The sequence below is a fragment of the Aptenodytes forsteri genome, unplaced genomic scaffold (genome assembly GCF_000699145.1).
Source record: "Aptenodytes forsteri isolate BGI_AS27 unplaced genomic scaffold, ASM69914v1 Scaffold132, whole genome shotgun sequence".
NCBI classification, from domain to species: domain Eukaryota; kingdom Metazoa; phylum Chordata; class Aves; order Sphenisciformes; family Spheniscidae; genus Aptenodytes; species Aptenodytes forsteri.
The window spans coordinates 3,638,665-3,663,569 of NW_008795520.1; the positions used below are offsets into that span (position 1 = coordinate 3,638,665).

Genomic DNA, 24,905 nt, shown 5'->3' on the forward strand with positions numbered 1-24,905 from the left:
TGTTATCAGGACTGATGTGGCTGCTGCCATCTGCTACCCCAAATTACAAGGCCTGCAACATCATTGGGATAAAGTCTACTCCTACAGAGCCCTACAGAAACAACCCAGGATTCTTTTTTTTTTTCCCAGTCCTCTCTCACTTGCTTTCCCCTCCACCCGTGCCCACCTCTCATGGATATGGAACTTTCTGGTTGTACCAGTTCGCTCAGCTCTGGCGAGCAGGCTGCATGTTGACATTTACAAGTATTCCGCTGCCTTGTAAACTTCTCCTCACTGCCTACCCTTTGCCGGAAACAGAGCAGAAGACTTCAGTGGAAAGGAACTGCCACGTGTATGCCAAAGATCCAAAACACCCAGGGCAGGCCAAATTTTAGGTTATTGTTCTTAACTGTTCCTTTAATGTACATTTTAAATCAAGAAATACAGTCCACAATCATAAATTTAAGCATAGGTTCATGCAGGCTTATTAGAACAGACTTCAAGGTGTCAACATTTACTCTGAAAGCACTTGGCAAACATTACGTTCATTAGTTAGCATTTGGATGACGTCCTGAGTGTTACTGTTTTGGTTAAAATGGTATTTTTGAACGTGAGCATTTCTGCCCAAAATCACCAGTCCAGTTAGGCAGCAGACTGCCTCTGTACTGAAGCAAGACCACAGGAATAATATTATTATTGTCTTGACAAGGAGCCTCAGAAAAAGCCACTGCAAGTGAACGGAACAGTGTATTTTCCCACTTTAATCATGTCATAGACAGCATCCTTCCTGGAAGGTTCATTCCTTTAAAAACTAGCCCAGGAAATGTCAACGGGAAGACAGGGAATCAGGAGAGGTGTAAGTGTGCACAGAGTATGGTAGGCAGTACTTGTCCCTGATTTCTGTGCCGGCCAAGTTCTCATTACTGGAATGCTCTGGCTGCTTATTTCAATGAGTCCCTTTCACTCCGAGGACGCGCTGCCCTTCTGGAGTTCAGACTCTTTGCGGCAATCGCTGCATTTTCTCTCCTTGCTGACGTTCATCTTGTGCGCTGCATCGCTTGCGCTGAAGGAAAACTGGACGACCTGGACAGTTGTTCTCCAGACTCTCTCGGGACCTTCTTTAGCAAGAGTCCTCCCCGGTCCTTCCCGATTTCTCTTCTCTTTTTCGATCTTCTCAGCTAACCCTCACTCCCTCTACGTCGTGCTACGCGATTAGGTCCTTCTGCGCAGCTTTGAAAGCGCCTCTCTGCCCCCTGCCATTAGTCCCCCTCACCTGACAACGCGCGTTAATACCGAGCTACGCAAAACGCCCTTGATCAAACGCTGTTTTCGGCAGCGTCCGTTCGCGGCTGGACGCCCGAGCAGAACTTGCCCAGGCGTCTGTTTTCGGCAAGCCCTGCCGGGCCTCGCTGCTGAGCTCTCCCCGCCGCACGGCGCGGGGCGGCTTCGCTGGGTACCCCGCGGCGCGGCTTAACCCCTCGGGCAGCAGCGGGAAGGCGGGGTGGGGAAGCCCGTCGGCGCAGCGGTAGCGGGCGCTAACCGCCGCTAGGTGTCCTCTGGCAATTGCGCGGTGCCGGCGCTGGCGCCCCGCTCTGCGCGGGGGCTGCGTTCTCACCCCGCTTTGCCACGCTTGCCTGTGTAGTGACTAACCTACCCCTGCCGTGGCTGATTCTCTGCTGCCTGTACCGTCAGGGAAGCTAAATTGCTCTTTTATAAGCTTGGCTGCGTTTCATGCGCAAACTTAGGAAGCTGGTAGTGTACTGTACTAATAGGTAACAGAGCTGTAATATTTTGTACGCTAAGAACAATATTTGCATTTACTTACCGGGTTTTCTTTTCAAGGCTCGTTTTACAAAGCACTTTGGATGCAAATCAGCTTTCTCCAAGAATATTTCGGTGTTTCACCTACCATCCTAAGGAACACTATGCTTAAAAAATCCTGACTGAAGTTATCTGTGAGTCATGGCATTTCCTTATCCTCTGAAAAAATGCTAGTCAATCCCTACCAGACTGCAGTGGTGAGATTAACTCCTTCCTGCACACAGGGTGAATTCACCCCTCTGTGCCCACAGCCTGTCTAAGAGGGCTTAATTTGGACATGAGAAATGCTTAGGCATTCTGCTGTGTGGTGCCTCTGAGGCCGATGTCCACCATTAGAGAACAGACTAACTATGGCACTGCCTGTGAATAAAAAAATCTTTCTTGGCTGACAGAATGTACTTCATGACGGAACTGTGATACCTTACTTAACAGGTCTAAACATTTACAGCCAACAAGCTAAACGTTTAGGTTGCGTTCCCAAAATTATACCTTACCTGCACCTTGACAAGATCCAGCACACTGATATGTATTAGGGGTTTGCTGTTAGGAGAGTCTGGAGGCTTGCTGTGATCACTGCTTTTTTTTCTTTCTTCCTTTTTTTTCCTCTCTCCCTTTTTTTCTCTCTCAATCTCTCACTCCTCCAGTATCATTCCTTTTGGCTTCCAGGCTACCACCTGTGTACCCCTAGGGAGTCAACAAGGAAGAACAAGGGCCAGAAACCAGAACACAGGTGAAAAGAGGAGCTTCTTGCAATAATAAAGGGCTGTTCAAGCCTCAAGAACACAAGAGCAAATGGGGTAAGAGGAATCCCTTGCCCGAACTAAAAACTGATAAACATAAAAATGTAATTGAAAAGGGTTGGAGAGAAAGGAGGAGGCTGATTTTCCCTTCAGATTCCAATTCTTCCAGGATGCATGTATCCTTAGAAAAGGACACTCACTTGCTGCAGATTGGGGATAAGTCACCTACAGCAGGACAGTCCAGCCTTTGACAATATGGACCCAGAAGGTATTATAACAGTTCAGCCATGGGCCAGATAACATACAAGCAGAAGCCAGACTTAAGACATCCCACAGGCCACAGCTTGGACAGCTCTGATTAAGAGGGTGCCAAATTTTTCCTGCAGTATCTTTTCTTTGCTTCTCCCCTTCATATTTAATTTCAAAGTATCCAGCTCAGCCACATTTGAAGCCAATCTTCAGACACTATTAATACACAGGGAGTTGTTCCAATATCTCCTACAGACTGTTTGTTTCCAGTGATGTAAAGACAACTCTAACAACAAAAGTGGACTTTTCCATTCGTTGTTGGGGAAGTGGGTCAGAGTGGGATCCTTGGAAGTGGTGTAGGAGGTGGAGAAAACATCTGGTAGCCACATGATGAGGCATGTTTTGCTGACACAAGGCACTCATGAATAGGCAGGCTGAATGAAGAAAGTTTAGGTTTGTTTCCTCAGCCTTGGGCACAAGCCTAGAATCCAGGTGAAGTAAGTAAGCACTGAGCACAAGATCTCACCAATGCATAAAGACGTCATCTCACTCACAACTCTTTTTGCTGACGTTGCTCAGTATTTCCTGATGCAGTTAATGAGGTGAGGTGCTCTATAAGGGAATTCTGGCCAGGTCTTTGGAGCAACCTCAACTCCCTCTGGTCACACCAGAGGAAAGCTGTGAGCAGTAGCAGGGAGGCAGCCACTGGCTTCGCACACTCCCTGTGAATCACCATGCCATCCACAGGCTGGTGCAAAGGTCACACTGCAGGCAAATCCCCAGACTTCATGCTTCTGTAGATCCAGCAGCCCTGGAGCCACACACGCATAGCCCAGGGACATAAGAGCTCTTATTCCAGTAACCACGACTGTTTGGCAGTTTCTTTTACCTCAGAGTAGGCTGAGGGTGGATTTTGCTCTTCTAACCCCAAGCTGCCCTTTCATTTGGACATTATGGGGGTGAAACCACGTACTCACAATCTGTAAAGTGCCTATTTCACATGTTGCTCTTAAAGCACAAGCACAGTTTACCGCAATACTAATATTTCATCCCAGTGGCTCCCCTAAACTACGAGCAATTCAGTGAAACAAAACATCCTCTGTATCCTCTGAAACTGGTTTTGAAAGCTCAGATGGAGGAAAATACTATTGGTTTTAATTAGCAATATCCTTCACATGAATTCCCTATTAACCAAAGCAGCATACTGTATTTCATCTCACTTCCTCTAGTTTACTTACTACTGCCTCTCTTCTCTGTGGTTTACCAGCAGGAAACCACTGGAGGGGACATATCCAGATAAGATTAAACAACATAATATTATCATCTTTACTATAACCAGGCTGACAGTTTTTCTGATAGATGCTGAAATGAGATTCACAGCCGTTTTGGCTTCCATTCACTGTGGAGAGAAGCCGTTCTTTTAATTCCACACTATTTCACTAATTCCCCAACTATTTCACTTGTGACAGGCCTCTTTTTTTTCTTTTTTTTTTTTTTTCCTTCACTGAAATGCGCCAGACAATAAGCTAGGTTCACCCTAGTTGAATGTAACAGGAAGCAGAACCTGGGTGTCCTGGCAGTGGACATACCATCTCCAAGGGTAAGACTATGGCAGAGCAAGGCAGCTGTAGCCTCTCCTCTGCTGAGGAGCTATTGGAAAGCCACCAAGTGGCTTCCTTCTAGTGGTGGTGAGACAAGAGTGTGCCTGGCTCCATACATTTCTACCACAGGTTCCCCCTGAGGGTCTTTCAATGGACACAAAGCCTTAAGAGTACAGAAGTGAAAGAAGAGAGGCAGACAGAAGCAGGAAAAAGGTGAATTTCTCTTGCACCATGCTGATCAAACTGTACCGTGGATATTCCCAGTCTGAATTCTCTGTGCATTGTCTTGCTGGGTAACATACACAACCACCCTGCAGCAGTGTGGGTTGACTTGCATAAAGCCTGTGAAATTTGCACCCATCACATACATCACGTTTTACTGGGACTGGAGCAATAATAGCCAATGTCCAACATGGATGTTCAGTTTCTACTTGCAAAAAAATCTCCATAGTCTTTTATGGGATGAGTACTCTTCCACACTTCCGGCAGCGTGCTGCTGTGCTCTTTATCAGAAACCTTCAGTGACTTGAAAAGACATCTCTAATCCCTTAGCTGTTTCACAGATACTGAGACTGCATTCATTCCCGAGGAATTTCTCCTGCCAGGTAACAGAAAGTTCACCCAGTAAGGGAATCTCCTCACTGTAAATAGGTTGCAACATCCGACTCTGCTGGGGAGGGAGGGGAAAGGACTGGAGTAAATTGGCATGATGAGGCATGTGAATGAAGTCAGCCAGGGAGAAAAGACAGCCCAGGCATCAAGAGACAGGCTGCTTCAGCACATCTCCCGGGCAACTTCTGCTGGCAGGCCTCTTAATGTCTGCATCTTAGGTTAGGCAAACTGATGATATGCACCAAAATTCCATCATAATTATCACTGACTTCAGTTTTTAATACGACCGCTCCTCTTGTTTTTGGTTGCTATCGATTTGACAAGCATGTTTTCTGGGACTGACATTTTCCAGAGTTGGTTTTAGCACGTGACAAGTTTGGGGTATTTGAAAGATGAAAGAAAATCAGCGGAGCTATTAAAGGATGTAAATATTATTTTCCATATGGTCCAACCAGAACTTTTGCACTTGACTAACTCAGAAAAATCTGAAATTAGAAAATGTAAACAAAATTATTTTGTAAAAAATACTTTGCTCTTGATAGAAAAATGTTCAGAGCTAATTTTTTAAGAAGTTTTAAAGTTTTGGCATTTCTTAGTTGGCAGTTTTACTACATTGATTAAAACTTTCATTTTAAGATGCTTTAATGAGATATAATTGGATGGGTTGTTTCTCAAATGGAATAAAAGATTGTGTATATTTAGACTAGATAGTTCTTTCAATAACCAAGGCAGGCTGAAAAAGAGAAGATGCTATGAAAGCACTATTGATCTCACTACACTAATCTAATTTATTTGGGAAAGACTTAAGACGGTGATGGAAAGTATGGAAAATCCATTGATAGAGAGATTGATCTTTGTTAAGGACATTCTACTGGAAGAAAATTTGTTAATATCTTTTCAATCTCCCATAAATTCTTAGACTTTAAAGCTCTAAAGGCCCATTTGTGATAATCTAGTCTGACCTCCTGTATATGACATGCCATTGAACTTCCATGAACTAATTTTTGTTTCAACTAGGTGCCTTCTGGAAAAATTTCCAGTCATTCTATATGTATTCTCATTGACGGAAAATTCACTGAAGTCCTTGGTAAATTGTTTCAATTACTTTCGCTGTTAAAAACGTGTGCCTTATTCCTAGTTTGAACTGTCTTGCCTTTTAGTTAATGCATCTTGTTATACTTTTGTCCACTATACTGAAAAGTTCATTCATGCTGTGTGCTCAGTGCTGGAACATACAGACTGTAACTCTGTTACTCCTCAATCAGTTCTTTTGTAAAGGAAATAGGTACCGCGCTCAGAGTTTTTTGCTATGATCTGTTTTTCATTTCCCATAATAATTCTCGTGGCTTTTCTCTGCATTGTTTTCCCTCTGAGCTCATTCTAAATTCCTTCCTGAAATACGGGAGAATGTAGATGCCATACTGTCAAGAACCCCAGGGAGATGTCTTCCTCACGCATGGATCTTTGTTAAGTTGCTATTGAACTGTTCGGTTACTTTTCAAATTGTGCCAATAGAATCTAAGCTCCCATTCTACCTCACATCTCCCAATTCTCGTTTTTAAGGCATTCAGTCTGAAACAGCAGAATGACAGGAAACAATCACGGCTTATTCTGTGGCCTATTATATAGCATTGCTCTGCTGACCAACATTTGGAGTTGAAATACAGAACATTTTAATTCACAGGAGGATTCACAAATCTTCTAGAAGTCATTTGTTTTAGTTCACCAAACAATATCTAGTGTAATCAAAATGCAAAGTCACTTACTTTTGATGGTTCACACATGGCCCAAAGCTGTATTTAACTCTTTATCCTTGGGGTTGTGTGGTAGATGATGAAGCCTTACTTAGATCACGTACACATGAAATGAATTTCACCAGTAAGTCTGGCTCACATGACAGAAGCAAAGGTGAGTAATCTTGAACCTGGGCCTCATAATAACCTCTGAACTTCTGCTCTTGTTCCGTGCTGTGACATCCCACTGATAGCACCATTTTCTACACTTTCTAGCAGAAAACGCTTTTTCCCCTCTGGAATTTACAAAGGATGCAAACTGAGGATCACTGGAGCCTTTCATTTCGTGCCAGACGCAACATGTATCTGATGTATACTAGTGGTCTTTGCAGAAGGCACCTGCTTCTGCTCACTGAAAACTATTGGAAAGAACGGTAACTTGGATTTTAATTGCTCAAATGCTTGAAGAACCCGGACACACCCTTTGCCCACATAGTGTGTCTCCTGGTATTTTGTAATTGCTGTATCTTGTCTTTCATCTACCCCACAAGCTGTGGGCCTTTTTCGCAAATTATCTCTCCTTTGTCATCCACAGCTCCATTTTCTGGTTTTGCAGCCTGCTAAATTGGTAACAGTGTAACAGGAAACAAAGAGTTTTTGACTCATCTATCATGAGACATCTAACAGTTCAGTGAGGTTTGTTTTTCTGCTATGACTTTTCACCCGGCCCTTGGAGTAGTATAACAACATTACCTTTACGTTTCTTCTGATGCTGCATTAAATCTTGTGAATTCACTGAGTACTCTGCTTCAGAAATGAGCAGGCCACAGAAGAAACATTGCAAATAACCTCATGCTTCTTTGTGCTTAAATTATAAGTGATTCAGACCGAATTCCGGAGTTCCTTGACCTGATTTTGTTCTGCGCCAACGAGTTATTTGCATGACTTTGGCAGCAAGGCTTGGCACCCCAGGAGAGCCAGGGCAACAGCAGCTTTGCTCAGTTGCATGTCCATTCTGGGTAGACTTTTCTACACAGGGGCAGCAACAGGTTTGAGGGGTAAAAGTTTGGGGTAGTCAACCCAAGAGGGAACATTATAGCCGAGGCTCTATTGCTCAGCCAGCTGGTGTCGATTTGAGCAGCTCTGCTACCCACAGCTACTTAGGTGGCCAGAGTTTGTAAATGATCCAGTCGCTAGGAGACACATTCACCCTGCCAGGCCTGGAAAGAGCGACATTTCAGGTTCTCTGGGCTGCTTGATCACAGTGGTGGGGCACCATGGGAGGGTTATGGCAGACACACATGGCATTAGCTGAGCCCTGATATTTTCAGTTGCAGCTACTTGATCTTTAACTACTTGTGTATTTAAGAAACTAAAGAACACATCAGCTTCTTTTTTTTTTTTTCTTTTTCCTCTCATTTTTATAATTTCCATTTGTTGCTGTTGTTTTTTCCATTTTATGCTAGAAGGTTATTTTATGTGAATTACCGGATTTGACAGCCTGCCACTGTGGACATAGGAGAACTGGAGCAGCCAGGCAACCACATAACCTTGCTCTTTTGACCTGATTGAAAGCTTATTGATGTTGTAGGAATCTTTTCATTTTCTTCAGTGCGTTTTCTATCGGAGTCTTATGGCAAGAATCTGGTACACTGAAAAGGAGAGAGAGGTAAGGTACACAGCTTTCAAATGCCAGACAACACTGGTCTTTTCCCTCTCTTCTCCTCCCTGCGTGAAAAACATCACACTGCTTCAGAGCTTGGGTACATTTACAAATCACTACGGAGTTGGCCTAAACTTGGAGAGGCTGCCCTAGAGCCAGAGCAGGAGGTGTGCCAGCCGGGCGGTGCAGTGCAGTACCCAAAATAGCAAGCCCTGCTGAGGGGTAGGTCTGCCGAGTCCGGTAGCGTAACGGTCACAGGGCTGTACTGCTTTCAGGACACATAGGTCCACACAGTGCTAAATTTAGTCACATGCATTTATCACTGCAAACTTGGTCAAAAGTGGGTCTTTGCACGGTGCCTCACAGAACAATGCAGACATCCCCATCCCCTTTTTTGATGGTTTTATTGCTGTTATTCTATTTTGCCTTCTCTCCTTTACAAGTCGGATGCAGATGAAATGAAAAGATCATTCATCCATTAAATAGATCAGCGGAACAGTAGCATTCACCACAGGTTTTTGCCTGTTTTACTGGTTGGTTGATAATGTAATTACTCTTTGCATAATAGCCAAAAATGAGCAGGCATGTGGAAATGAGCAGGCATGTGGATCAAGTTTCCAGAGAGTTTTCTACAGATTCAGTAAATGAGGTAGTGACACTTGGGTAATCTCCTAATTCTTGTTGCTTTTGAAAGGCTGGTGTTTCTGTAGATACTATCTTCTAAGTTTTGTTGAGCAAGCATGACTGTACTAAGAGAGAATTGTTTCTTTCTCTGGCCTACTTTCCTTTTCACACACATTACAAAGGGAGATTCTGGCTACTCAGAAACATCTCTCTCAGTGCAGTGAGGTACACTGCCTCTCGCCTGTCAAAACAATGTCACTCCACGGTGAGTTATAGAAAAGCTGTAAATTGGTTTTTGTTTTTGCACTGTGCCTTTCACCTTTCCCCAAACAGGAACTCCCACCTCATTTTGCATATGGTCTTACTGTGGATGGAGCCAAGCCCAGATACTCACTGCAGAAGTGATCATGAACTCTTTATTTCAGGTTACTTCAAACTTGAGAAGGGTTGGGAAAACAGTTCTGAAGGACCATGTAACTCCACTCAGTAAAGGAACAAAGACAACTCAAAGTAAAAGAAAGGAAAATGCATTTAGTCTGGTTATTTGTTTTGGCAGCTGAAAGTTAATTTTAATTATGCCTAATGCTTCATGAAGTGCTGTCTTACAGCCAGTTGAAACAGGCCACTGTTGAAATAATGAAGACATAGTAACATGAGATAATGCTGCTGTGCATACTCCTAAATCTGTCCGGAGCAGTGAGGAAGATCCATCTTTCCTCAAGCAAACTGTGGCTCACTCTGGTTAAGTGCTAAATATAGCAATGCAGCTTTAGCTCTGCCGTCTCTGTCTAGCTCCTTGAGCACAGTTGCTTTTGCTGCATGCAGTGTGGCAACCCAGGTGCTGACCTGCTTTGCACAGTGCTGAATAAAAGGTGGGAGCCAGCACCCTTTTCTGCATGGGCCACTCCTGAGAAAGTCAAACACAGTTGCCAGCCTTGCTCACAAGCGTGGCACAAGGCATCCAACTCGGGGCAGGGCAGTGCAAGGACCTCATAAGCAGAGAGCGTCTCCCCAAGACTGGCCTACAGGAGTCTTGTCCTATGTGTACTGGGAAGCTTCTGGGAAACAGTCTAATACTGGGTTCTTGAGCAACCAGGCAAGTGTCATATTTAAGGCACGGAGCACCTTCCCCCCTATTCCTCAGCAAGCTGCCTCAGCTCTGCCACCGCTTCTTGGCAGCCCTGTAGTGCAAGGACGCAGCAGCAGCATTGCATCAGGGTTGCAAGACACTACGTACCGGAAGCAGTGCTGCTGCAAGCAGGATGGGTGATGAAGAAAAGTGGTGCTCATGGGGGGGTAAATCAAGGACTCCAGCACAGACAGTGGCCCTGAGGCAGGTTTCCAGGGGACTAGGAGTGATCCTTTGGGAAGGAGTGTAGAGGAAAGGAGTGCAGAGGAAGACAAAAGCACCCTTAGGGGAGTAAAGTCTTCTCACAGAATGGCTTAGCGAACCCCAACATGGGAGACTGATTAATTTCTGCAGCCTGCCCCTGGCTGTGTGGACTAGTCAGTCTCTTGTGTTTTCAAACAGAAAGGTACAAAACATGCTTGCCTTCCCCAGCGCTCTGGAAGTGATTACCTAGCTGGCATTGCTTCTCTTTAAATATCACTGCTAGCTTACTCACTCCAGCCCAGCTCCCTGTGAAATTAGCAGCAAAGCTCCCATCACCTCAAATCGGAACAGGATCAAGCCTGGGACAGAAATAACTTTTTGAATCTCCAATGACATCAAAATGCAACTTTTTGTTTACATAGCATGGTCTTCTTTTAAATGGCTACACGCACATTTTGCCTGAAGTCGAACCCCAAGAGATCTGTGACCAACAGACATTACCCATGAGCTGCCTGTGCTCTGCTGTTGGGTTCCAATGCATTGGCAGGGGAGGAGAGCTCTCTTTATGAAACTATTTAATTAGGAAACCAGGCGCACCTCTAGAAAAGTAAAGAATACTATAAAAAGAAACTGGAATAAGCTTTGCTCTCTGTAGAAACAGAAACTTCTGTTCCACCCCATTCATAAATTGTATTACCGGCATTATTACTTATTATAAAAGTTTTTGAATGTTTTCTCGGATTTACCTTCACAATTATTCTATGAGGAGTTGAAACATGTTCTCCCTATTTTACAGATGGAAGTAGTAACAGAAGATGAGTAAGGGACATATTCAAGGTGACACAAAATCTTTGGCACAGCCAAGAACTGCACGCAGGTCTCCAGTGTCTTGCTCTGCTTCTCCCCTCTCTGGCTGCAGGGTCAGGACCCAGCAGGGGCTGTGCACAGGGCAGTGCTGGGCAGAGAAAGCTGCAGTAGCATAGTGAGCCACAGTGCTCTACCCAGCTAAGTTTCCTATGGGACTCAGCAGCAGACCAGCTCTGTGCTTATTTTTTGTTTTAAGTTATGTTGTTTTCAGTACCTAAAATAGTTTCTTGGGTATTTCTATCATAGTGCAGCTGCATAAGCCAACCTCCTGCAACTCTCTGCCAGCCTCACATCTGGATGCTCTGGACACTGGAAGATCAGCCAGCACTGAGGAACCTCAAGGTGATGTAAAACCAACATTTGTTGCTTCTCTAACACTGCCTAAATGTTACACCTGATTGACAACAGGTTTCATTACTGTGAGATCCCACCTGGAATGATTTGGAAAGTCAAAGAGCAGTAACAGAAAGTTGTTCTAGAGGACAGGATCTGCTGTTGAAACAACTGACAAAACTATAAGAAAGTCAAAGGGGGAAGAGAGAGATAAGAATGGGGAAAGAACAGAATAAAGTGTACTGGGTGAACCTGAAACAAGTTTACATAAGGCTTGATGGTGATACTCTTATTCATACTTAATGGTATGTTAGTGCATGTGGGGTAAATTATTACTGACTTGAGGGCATCAAAATCAGATCCATCAGGCTCTAGAAGTAAGAAAGCTACTGTACGGAAACATCCTCTAAAATTAACAATTCAGTGAAACTGTTTTAGCATGGGGAAACAGGTCAATCTACTTTGAATTTGTTAAGCAGATGATGCTTTGAAATGGCCACAGCTGATGCTTTTAAGAGTGATTCACAGATATGCTTTAGAAGCAATGCTTGAATTGAGAAAGAAAAGGGACTGCACACTAAACGTATTCCAAAAGAGAGAGCACACCCAAATTTAGCTTCAGTTTTTCTTTTTCAGTCATCTGGCAGCAATGGGAAGCTATGGTGTGTACAATCATCTCACGTAGCTTAAGCTGTCCAAAAAAAGAAAAAGAAAAGTTGAGAAAAAAGCTAGGCACCATATTTTGTCTCTAAAATATTCTGAGGCAAGGCAGCAGATGACACTGATATCTGGACACCTGCTCTGTTGCACCTGATGGTTCGTCCAGGTAAAAAAAAAATTCTTCAATGAACTCTCAAAAAAGTTGAGTCAAGCCCTTTAGCAACTCCAATTATATACCTTTGAATTTTCTGAGACGAACACTGACTCTTTTGCCAAGAGGCTGCAAGGAATGGAGAAGAAGGTGTGTACGTTACATTTTCTTAAATAAACCACACAACTGGCACTGTGGAAAAAGGAAGACATATTGAAAAAAAAAATTGTGGGTGCAAGCTTATCAAAATTTGCCATTTCAGCAGCTCTTAGCATGAAGGAATGTATTTTCCTGCAACAGAGATTTATACTAGGACTGCTAATTTGTCCTCTTCTTATGCTACCTTATGTAGGTTCATAAACTGCAGTCTACCCAGGATCTTTTTTAAAAATTTATTAATAGCAGTGAATAAGCATAGATGTGCTTGTGTTTGTACGTGTGTGGGTTGTCCACTGTTTGATTTGAAAATTTCAAGAGGAGAGATCAACTAATTAATACAGAAACCATTTTCAAACTAGTGAAATTGGAGTTCAAAAGGACAACTCATCTGAGAGGACATTAGGAGATTTTCGCTGGAGTGCCTGTCACAGCAGAGGAGTGAGCACAAGGCCTCCTCTCCCACATCATCGTTAAGGCATCATCTATCTCTTCTCCCTGACTACACATGGGGGAGGCTGCCAATCCAGCGAGCAGCACTGGCAGCCCTCTACTCCTCAAACAAAGCCACAAAAGCGATGTTGAGACCAGTGGTTGGCACCAGCAGAAAATCAAACAACCCCAGTCTGCCAGACAAGATAGCAACACATGAGGAAGATGTGGAAAGCATTGCTAAAATGGTTGGGAATGCTCAAAGTGAAGAAACCGGATAATTATCAACATAAGACCTGATTGTCCTGTCATGCTGGTTTTATGATAGCGTAACTCTGCTGACTATGAAAGAGTTGCTTCTGATTCAGACTGAACTAAGCACTTCGTGAGCATCGTGATGAGGATCATGAGGAGGTCTGAGCTTGCTGTTGATCCTGGTACACCTCTCTGTATCTGAGTCATGAACTGTCATGAGAGTCAGGACTTGAGAATCCTTGAATCTTCCTCACTCTCTAGTCATCTTCTGACTAGACAAACCAAGCCTGTACTCAAGTTGCTCTCTGCAGGGGGACCGGTTAAGCTCTTTCTGAGAATACTTGTGATTGAAGTATACTTTCTTTATTCTCTGCAACGCAGAACCAAGACCATGGTCAGTGAGTTCCTTCATCTGGCTCCTTGCTCTTAGTGCTTCCCTTGTACCAACACCAGTGTTGGGCAAGCACATGCAAGTGACCCAGCAGTCATACTTTCAGGTGAGGTACTTTTCAGCTCCATCTGTTCTCCCATCTGATTCATCACGAATCATATCAATGTCACCACAAAAGAGGCAGCAGCGGGCACAAGTGGTTAGTAAGGGTTGGGAGGGGGAACATGACCCCATGGCAGCACAAATGGCAGCACAAGTTTATGTCAGATTAAAGTAACATGCTTCGTAAAATGCAAACTTCTTTTTTTCTTCTTTCATCAGCTTTGAGAGAAGTTCTGTGGTTATAGTTTTACTAATGTCCTAGAGACACTGACAAATTCTGCCCTGTTTGGAAGTCTCACAGTAAGGGCATTTCTTCTGCTTGCCTCCAGGACAGCTGCTTGTATTGATCAGCAATAATATCTACTCTTACGTATAGCCATGCCATTTTAGTGGTGAAAATGCCAATGAATGTCATGACAGTCTTTCAGCTTCTCCCTCCTGGCTCTGGTTGATGGACCATCAATTCAAGGAGCTAGTCAGCCAGAAAGTGCCGTTGCCAAATTCTATACCTACTGCAACAATCTGAACTCATTCTTGTATTTTAGAGAGGAATTTTCTCCAGAAATTTAATATGAACTATTCTAGTCCTCTGTGTCTCTCTACCAACGCCATCACATTAAATAACACCTATAACAAATGCAGCTTCAACTGAAAATTAGCACACATTGAATGTGTCACATATAAAGACAACTAAGATTTTCATTTCAGCTTTAAAAAGCCAGAAATCCTATGGCTTGTTTATTTTTGCATTGCAAGCACATCCTGAGGCAAATAACTCAACCAAAGGATTTCCAAGAGCCAGCTCTTATCTAGAGGACATGAAATGGAAGTGTAATAGCACCAATATATAGGTGTCAGTGTCACTGCAATAATTGCACTACAAGTCAGAGGCTGACACCTTCATAAAAGAAAGTGTCAAAACAGCAGAAATCAAGGCTATGAGATTTTCTTCACTTAAGAAAACAGGCCTCGAACGAGTATTCAAATGTTCAACTGAAATTTGTTACTATATTTAAAATGACAATTAAAACTGACCTCTTTTCACTAAAAAAAAAAAGCATGGAATTGTCATGTCAGCATCATCAGGACAGAAATAAAAGGAGTGTGCATTAGGCTTATCTACCCCAGGTGACAAGCACTCACAGTCTGTGAGCCACCCGTTCCCACAGAGGTAAGTCTCTTTCTCACTACGGAACAAAGACATTTCCAATGTTTCAGGTGAAGTTACCTGGAGACCAACATTTTTCGTAAAAAAAAATAAATGTATCACTGGTTGCAAAAGCAGAAACATTCACAAATCTATGTAGAATGTAATCTTATCAAAATGGGATTTGTAACTCTAAAGAGGGGCTCTTTGGTTGGGTTTTTTTCTTCTTTTCTAATCTCTGTTGTTCTTCTTTCCTCTGACCAGAATTGACCGGAAGGCTTTGGATTTCAGGAACGCTCACCTGAACATCTGAATATAAGTGAATGCAAATAAAAGAAACACAAAAACAAAAATTTCTTTGAAACGTTTTGATTTTGATAAAGCAGCAGTAGTCAACAGATTTAGGATGAATATGCTTCTATCTGCCTTCAGTAAGTCTTTCACTAAGAATTTATAGTTTATTGTGTGTCACAACAGAGAAATGAATTACTCTCAACCTAGAATAAGTCGGTAGAAATTAGGATCTTAGCCCAATCTGAAGTCAACGGACTATTGTTAGCAATATGACTAAGTATGTGTGATTTTCTGATCTTCTCAAGGCAAAATGAACATGATGGACCAAGACAGATTATTTGTCTGATCATTTCTCCTGACCTTTGATGCAAGCATTGATTTCTGTATGGAAGTCCTTTGCATTCAGCTCTTTGGTCTCTGCAAATGGGAATTCATAAGCAGTGGTAATTTCCTCTAATGTAGGGAAATAAATCATGGGGCAGATGGGATGATCAGACATGATCAAGAGATAAAAGTAGAAAAAACCTGGACATGTTCTTACTCTGGGCAAACACAGCTGCTGAGAGTAGAGAAGCGAGCATCTCCTAGTTCCCTGCTTAATTCTGCTCACTGGGGTGGCAAGCTGCAATGGCATCACAACAACAGTCATGGGCATGGAGTACAAACCCAGGGAGTCCTCTGTAACGCCAAGTTTTGTGACTGTGCTCTGGTAACTGTACTATTCCCACAGAGTTGCCAGGAGATGCCATCCTGAGGCAGGCAGCTTTTTTAGCGGTTGACGATACAGGCAGAGGGAGGAAGAAGGGCAGGTGAGCAACTTGTGAGAATAAGTAAAAAGAGGGAGGGAAAAAGAGGGAAATAAGGGGGGGAAGGTGGGAGAGAAGGGTTGAATGGAGACCCATTTGCTGCTTGGCACAGTGGAGCATAATGAAATTGGGGCGTCCCGGGCATCACTTCCAACATCCACATAGGCACGCCCCAGGCCTGTCTTCTTTGCTTCCCCCCTGCTGGCTGCCAGGTGAATAAGAGACCCTTTCTTCATTGCCTTTTACTTCACTCTTGGTTCCTTGACTTACGAAGGCTGAAGACAGGTAACAATTACAAACCCAAAAACAAAGTCCATCCTTAGTGTAAAAGCACTGACTTGAGGTATGAACAGCATGAAGCTGTTCTTGCCTTCAGAGCACTTTTCAAAAGCTCTTCACAGCCAGGCATCCACCTGCAGAATCTGTTTATTCTACAAAAACTCCAGTGCGTTTGCAGAGTCCCTGAGTTAAGTCACTGACGCAAGTCATTAGCGTGCTAGTCCATGTACGCCACCTCCCAGAAACACCGGCAAAAGTATAAACTAAGTGTGTGAGGGCGGTTGTTTTCTTGGTCAGTTAGGTGACGACTTTTTTTCATATATGTCCCTGCTCAGAAAAACACAGACACCCCTCTCCCCATCACTGTGCACTGTACTTGAAGAGTGCTCGTGAAAAAATGACTCTTTCATTTAAGAGTCTAAAGGACATTGAGCTCTTTCAAAAGTCGAGGGAATCCTGTTGTAGGCTAACTCAGTTAGATTGGAACCCATGTGATGTCAATTTTCATTCAAATCTCACCTGTGCAATTAAAGAAATCAGTGCCAAGAACTTTGATTAGTGCGGAAATGGGGGAGCAGCAGAAGCGGGATACGTTTTGCAGGTAGCAAAGGCCATTCTGGCCTCTGCAGTGTGGAACAGGTTGATGCTTTGTGTGAAGGTGACGCCTTCAAAAGCAGCAAATGGAGAACTGCACATGTAACTCCTCACTCCCCAAACCCAGCCCTGTTACTGCACTGGTGAAGTAGGATTTACTTCTGGATGTATTTCTAAAATGAGAAGTTGCTCTTACATTTGAATACATATTAGAAAAGAAAGCTGTGAATGGAAAAAACTCCCTAATGTGCCCCCACGCTGCAAATGGCCATGACATTAGCTTCCAAGGATGCAATTAAGTTTCAGCTCAGTCTGTCTTATAGCCAAAAATTCAATCCTGAGGTTTATTTGAATTTAACCTTTTTTCCCAGCTCTGAATATTGCAGTGTGTAATTCTGCAGATAAAAAAAAAAATGCTGTAAGCACTAGGTTCAGTTTCAGAAAAAAATAACTGGCAGGGATTTTCATAGAAGTGCAAGTGGATATTCTGTTAGTCAGTGTATTTATATTTGGGATTTTCTATGGCTTTCACTTGTCTCAGCACCTCATAAGGATTAATCAATTTATCTTTACAAAACCAAGTGATGCAGCCTGGTTGCCTTGGGCCTGTGTGTTCAGCCTATCCCTTATAGTAACTTCTGCCTTCCTTCCCATTTGTTGCCTTCTGCATCTCAGCCAGTGCACAATTTTAGCAGGATCTATTCGCTGCAAACAAGTTAACCCTCTGTCAACACTTCTGTAAGACAGAGCAGAGCTCTTACTCCCAACAGTCACAGAGACACTGAACAACTTCTCCAAGATCAGAAGGAACATCTGTGGCCGAGGCAAGAGTTATCTTGTCTCTCCTGGATCTCAGGCCAGTGTTTTAACCACAGAACTTCGTTACCCCAGTAAATAATCAGTGAGGCAGCGAAGTATGGGGGGAGGACATTGTACGTCAGCCTCCCAGGTGCTGACTGTACCGGTACCTCACAGATAAAGGATAATGATGTGGATGACCGTATGGGCTACAGATTCTTTTATACGGTGTCACAGCTCCAGAACAATAAACTCAATGTATTTTTACTGCCGCATGCCTATACGAAGCTCTGCCCTAAATAAACCGGTAGCATCAATCCAATATAAAGTAGATAAGTGGTCATGATGCAGAAGTCGCCATCACAACTGGTGCTCGCTGGCACTGTTGAATGATAGCTAAAGAGGCCAGGGGTGTGCGGATAATGCAAAGTGGTAATCACAAACAATGTGCCAGGATGGAGCGTGGAAGCCTGCACCTATGTGGCCAGTGTCACAGCTTTCTGTGCATAAGTAAAAGATTACAGTATCCTGGACCGGGCAGCACAAGCACAAAGTTCACCCCAGCAGAAAAAGGAAAATTGAAGAATTAAAAGAAACGAACCAAACAAGGCAAATCAAAGCCAATGAGTGACAAAACTAGTGAGTTTCCCAAGAGAACTGCATGCAATGATAGTTAGGCACCAGCAACGCAACAAAGCATTCATTTCTTGAAAATCATTTGAAAGCAAACAAATGGTCTTTGACCCATAGAGTGCTGCTGCCAAGATCTCTGTATACAAAATACCCAATTGATTTGCACAAAGGTGAACAGTCAGCATTTTGTCTTCCTCCGATTAGACTGTCCCAAACCTGAGCACAAACCTTGAGTCCTCCAGCTTCAACGTCTTTTCCCTCCGAGATGCATGCTTTGGTTTCTCATGCCCATGTTATTTTACGGTCTCTGCCCTTCCTTCCTTCTAAGCTTTGGTCTTTTTCAAATCATGTAGAAGAGGCATCATCTATAGTAGAAAAATCTTTAGCTGTCTCATTCATTGCAAACCATTACTATCCAAGTGGATAGTAATAGCTAAATCAGTATGAGATCCGTTGACCTCAAAAAAGTTATGACTCTTCTACCAGTTGAAACGCAGTCCTATGTTTTGAGACAGTATCAAATACAATTTCCAAATCAACATGGCATTTAACATTTCCTACCTCGGTTCAAATATTTGACCTACTCTGTTGTGGCTTGAAGGGTTTCAGAAGTTCAACATTTATTGTTAATTTAACGTAGCAATGCCCGAAGGCCTCTACTACAATCAGGATCCTGTTCTCTTTAGTGCTTTTAAATGTACAAGAAAAGGAAATGGGTTGGGAAAAGCTTACAACCAAATGAGTAGGCAACACCATCAGGCTTGTTCTAATGAGGGAACTGGGAAGTGTACCAACGGTTCATGTTAAGTTTGAAACACCATTCCGGTTGGTAAAATGGAAAGGAGTAGGAAAATCTGCCAGCTCTTTTAAGCAATCGTATGCACTTACCCAAAAAGCAGAACTTTACACTCCAACTCAACTTACTGAGTAGAAAACTCCTGTGTAAAACAGATAAATTAAAATCTTCCCTGTCTCCAGAATCGTCCATTCAGTTTCTTATGAAGAATGCCATAGCCAAATAATTGTAGCTGCAAATAGAAAGTCTTATTGGTGTAAAATACGAGGACCTTTTAAAAGGCACGTATTTATATGGGAAAGAGACACGGAGGTGAAGGAACTTTGCCCAAGATCCGTCAGCTGCCCCTGGCGTGGCTGAGGTACCCACTGATCTACAGGCCAATACAACAGCAACAAGATCCCACTCTCCGTCTTTTTAAAGATGTAGGCTAGAAGGTGCAGACAGTGTCAAGAAAATTTTGCGCAAAAAGGCAACTCTTTTTCAGCTACATTTCCCTGGTTGCTAGTAGCAGCAAATACGTCTGTAGCCCATCCTCATCAGGCAATAAAGAAAACAGCTGATTTTCCTATATTTAATTTTGCATGTCATTGTAGCTTGATTTATATACAGGGAAAACAACAAGACCATTAAGGATGAAAATAATTGAACACAAGGGCAACGAGGAGGAATGATGTAAAGTCACCTGATTGATAGAGTGATTTTTCTCTCCTTGCAATCCTTACCTCTTGCATGAGATTTATAAGCTTGAGGAAATCATAAAACAAAGGGTGCAAAGAGACAGGCTATTGGAAAGAAGAGGAAGAAGACTTAGATCTTTATTTTAGTCTTTGCACCCAAAGGGCACATAAACAATGACCCTATGTATTATTTTTCATTTTCAAAGGGATTTGCATTATTGCCTAATTCATCCTTATTACCACCCTCAGAGAAAATAATACTGTTGTAATGTGGTTACAACAAAGGCTTTAGACAATTGGTTCCAACAGTTTCTCCAAAACAGTAGATAAAACTACCATCTACTTATTGCCTGTAACAATTTAAAATCACTCTACCTATGATGCAGTATTTTATACATGTGAGTGTTTGATAGGTTTGGGGTCTGAGCACTTTGTCCCACGGCCTGCTTAAAGGTGGATAAGTCATGTCTAAACCAACGAGACATCAGTTCATCAGGTAATTTAAGCATATGCCTAGCTTCACGTTATGCACCTGATTCAAACTGGGGCCTCTTGAAAGCATTTTTCCAAGTCGTCTGGAGGCTAGAGAAAATTCAGCAGAAGGATTAGGAAAACTGTAGGAAAGTATTTCACAGCAGATGAACATTGCTACCTGACTCAGTTGCAGGGATAGAGAGGGGTCCTGGGACAGGAAGTGCAGGGGTAGCATTCATCTCCCTTAACTGTAGATGACTGCAGTGTGGACATGTACACCTCAGCTACCCTTCAGGGTCTCTCTGTAGTCAATGGAGAAACAGGCTTTTGTAAGTACAGCTGTGATCAATCTCATCCTAAGACAGATGGTAGGACAGGGAAAATCAATCACGACCTTTAGGCACCTCTTTCTCTCCACTTCTTATGAAGGAGGTTATCCCAAAGGCAGGCACCTACACTGCAGTTGTCTAACATTAGGCGAGATTAGATCCCCTTCTTCTCCCCAGGAGGAAACTCTTATGCAAAGGCCTGGAATCACATTTGTATTTTCCTTGAAACAGTTTCAGATCCTACTTTTGCCTCTAGTCGTCCATCCTACATAGGATACATCCTCCTGATCCTATGCTGTTAAAGATCCCCAAATGTGAGTCTGACATTGGCAGTGTGTACTTGCCCACTCTTTCTTTTGTGACAGTGGTGCAACGAACTGAAGCAGCCGGAGACCAGATGTGTCCCCAGTGTTCAGCCAGGAATTCTGCGGCTGCAAGGAAACTCGGTAAAATATTTAGAAGCAAAATGACTGTCAAAGCCAATGAAGTGCAGCATCGCTTGTATGGATCTATACTCTTCAGTACCAAAAATACAATTCTGTTAATAAATAAATGAACAAATAAATGGCCAATTGATTCCTGTGTGTGACTTATTCCTACTTAAATTCAAAGCATTTATAGAAGTGTCTATTGTATCTTGAGTACATTTTATCCTGGGAATTCAAATTGCTCAATTCAGTCAAACAGGGCACCTTTCTTCTGAGAGAGGGTTCATTTCCCAGGTGAAGTAACACTTAGTCTAGAGCTGAACGGAAACCAGCTGGAACCCAGCCTTTGGGGGGTTTAGTGCTATATTTAAAATACACATTTCTCAACCTGGAAGCTAAAGCTCTGGCTGTTCAAAGACTTCTACAGGTTCTTAACTGTATGCTGGGCATCCGTCTCCAGAGATGTCAGTAGGATTGTGCACAGTGCCTGATGTTAATTGTGAGGATGAATCTTGTCAGATTGGGTCTTAGATACTCAGTCCCACAAGGTTCTGGGCATTCTGGCCCCAATCTATCAATCAGAAGAATTATTCATGTCATCTACTCTTTTCATTGAAGTCATAAAGATCCAGTAGGTATCAAAAAACCTGTGATTCAAGGTATAGTATGATTTTCTGTGTAGTCAAACAGTAGCTTAAAGCCCGTCCTTTATATGGTAAGATTTTCCTTCTGCAGAATTAAAACTGAGCTGTATGAAACTCAGGTGAATAAATGAGATGAGTTGCTAGCAAAATGGACCACGTATGACGATGTTTATTTCCCAGAAGAGAGTGCTTAGCAAGGGAATTGCATCAAGAGTGTGCATTTCAAAAAACACACTCTAGTATTCTTTCTGTATTCACTGAAATGACTATTTTATTCTGTACTCTGATGAGTGGCTTGTGCCATAGCTAAACCAAGTTTGTTAAAGTGAAGGCACGTGTTTTACAGACAACTTAATTTTTCTCCTGCCTTGGCAGGTATATCAACTTGCATCTTGCCAATTTTAACATAATTCAGCAGCTTCATCAAGTGCAAAGTACATGATAATACACAGGTGCACAACGATATGGATGCTGATTGTGTTTTAAAAAACAGGAAGGTCAAATGCGGTCGTGGGAATTTCCTTTAAACCTATATAAGGCATCAGTCATATGCAGTCTTCTGTGATAATTTTATGCCATATCAGATTTTTCCCATGTCTAAAAAAGCCCACAGAGAACAGGAAACTTCATGTCCTTTTTGTGCTGAGTGTGATGTTACTAGCAATTTACTGAATTAAGGCTGATTTGTCAGGCGTGTCTAGTTTGAACAGCTATCCCCTTGTTTTAAATCTGGGGTTGGCACTTCCTGCACACTGCAAGTATCCTCAGCTCCCCCTTGCATCCTTAGAACTATCAAGAGTGGGATTCACCAGACCTTAAGGCATCTGCCAACATACATTTACAACTGAGCTAAGGTAAGCTAGGTCCTCTTCACAGGCTTTGGAGAGAAATCAAGAGTTTTAGGGAATGAGTCAGCTAATCAGTTTTGGATACATGAAAGGAAAACACCACTTCTTTGACTTTAAAGAGAAGTTAAGGTTACTAACTCAGAGATACCTATTGAGAGTAGCTCTTTCCTAGCATCATTTATGAGCTATCTCTATCACTTTCTCATGTCCCAGCACAGGTTGAGATTGATTCCCTGGAAGATGGAGTTTATTTCCCATAGACACATGTAGAGTGACGTAGATTGGAAGATGACGAGCACCCGATTTATATGACCAATGGGAAGCAAGGCTCTATTCAGCCAAGGTAACTAAAAACAGGCTAAAAAAGAAGGTCAGAAAAGTCTTTCATTTTACCGCCTACTGTTTCTCCCTCTCTTATTTTCAAGATCCCTCAACAGGACTTTCAGGCCCTGCTTCTTTACCTTCTGAGAAAGCTGAAGGTTGCATAAGGTTCAAATGTGCATTTGCCAAATAATCCTCAGCCTCAGCAAGAAATGGCAGCCAGAAGATGGCACTGAGCTTGCAGAGCATAGAAATGTTCATGTGACACAGAGATCAAAGGGAGCACAGGAAAGTGATGGTGTCTCTGCCTCCATTGCTAAGAGCAAGGCAAAATTATCTCCCTGTGTGCATAGCTAACCGGCATTTAACATCTATGCTCCTGAATGAAAGTGGGTTTCCAAACAGAGTGTTCTTCTAGGCTCTTGTCAGTAGTTATTTCACTGTTTAATTTCTCCTTTTTAACAAGGAGAATCTCAGAAATTTTATACATGAGAACATTCTGGAAGAAATACCCAAAGGCAACAAAAGGTTTACCCTAGGATCCCAGCATTGGTTGTGGAACTAATGAAACAAATGTTGATTCTTTACATAAATATCCAACGATGCAACCATCCCACTAGGTCAAGTACCATTCAGAATCAATGCCGAAGGCAATCAGGCCAAACACACTGTAAATGTATTTCACAGAAAGAAAAAGAAGAGGTAAGTCTTGAAAACAGTTAACCAAACAAACAGCCCAGCTGCTGTGTGATGGAGACTGACTTCAGAAATACTTGCTTCCCAAGCCAAGGGGAGATCTGACAGGTAATGAGAGAAACAAGGACTATTAGGCAGTAAAAGAGTTACTGCACACTTGATATTTCATTTAAAATATCTTCCAGCAACGACCTCTTTCCCCTTTCAATGAAGAAACCCATGGATACATCAGTAGAAGACTGGCCCCAAAGAGCCAGCTGCTGTGCAAAAAAATTCAGTTTCCTCTACCCAAAGATATGGATGCATTTCCCACTTGCATTCGAATTAATTTCCCTGGGTATTCACAGATGAAACACCAGGCACAGCAACTATTTTTGTAGTTTTTGTTTCCTAAGGTCATTCTTTAAAAGCCATCTTTCTTTTCCTCCACATTTATCATCGTTTGCCTGCCGGGGAATCTGAGAGCAAGGCATGTACATCTGTATACACTGTAAGTGTGGCTAGCTCTTTTGCTGTAGTGAGCGAGCAATAAGAAAAAGAAAATAAATAAATAAAAATAACCTGAAGAACATCCAACTTACCAAGCCAGCAAGGACTTTCAGACAGGGACAAACACACTTCTTGTTTGCGCAAATTCGTACCTGAAGGAGTGCTGCCATTGTATTGTGGCTTTATTCCAGAATTACATCACCGTACACCAGGCACAGCAACTATTTTTGTAGTTTTTGTTTCCTAAGGTCATTCTTTAAAAGCCATCTTTCTTTTCCTCCACATTTATCATCGTTTGCCTGCCGGGGAATCTGAGAGCAAGGCATGTACATCTGTATACACTGTAAGTGTGGCTAGCTCTTTTGCTGTAGGTGAGTGAGCATAAGAAAAAGAAAATAAATAAATAAAAATAACCTGAAGAACATCCAACTTACCAAGCCAGCAAGGACTTTCAGACAGGGACAAACACACTTCTTGTTTGCGCAAATTCGTACCTGAAGGAGTGCTGCCATTGTATTGTGGCTTTATTCCAGACTTACATCACCGTAAAATGAGCGTGAATTCTGGTGCCCAAAGAAAGTTGAACAAAAGTGAAGCAACCCTGAGGCTCATGTAATGTGCTGAATTGATAGAGTACTGCACTTCAGAGGCATTGTGCCAAAGCATATCAATAATAATCAGCCACCAGCAGGGAATATTCATCAACTTAAAGCTTCTAAGGCCTTGAACTGGATGGCTCACTGGTGTATATTGCCACAGCTCCATTTAGTTCAGTGAAATTGCGCCACCTTGCAGGTCTAGCCTCTTCCCTTTTTATTGCCGATTCTTAAATCAAGGTAGTGAAATCAGCCAAATTACTAAGGGCAAGCAGGTTCCATATTCACCACTGTTTTCTGGATATGGTTGTCAATAGCTTTTTCAAACCTCCTAGCAGTTTGGTTGGCAAG

General features: G+C 42.7%; 1 protein-coding gene across 1 annotated transcript in view; it reads left to right on the top strand.

Moving 5' to 3' along the window:
* The first annotated feature begins 227 nt into the window (after positions 1 to 227).
* MAP10 (microtubule associated protein 10) overlaps positions 228 to 24,905 on the top strand; it is a 77,027-nt gene continuing 52,349 nt past the window's right edge. The window contains exons 1-2 of the mRNA XM_009281822.1: positions 228 to 331; positions 1,316 to 1,504. Of these exons, the coding sequence (XP_009280097.1) occupies positions 228 to 331; positions 1,316 to 1,504 (293 nt within the window). The remainder of the gene's footprint in view (positions 332 to 1,315; positions 1,505 to 24,905) is intronic.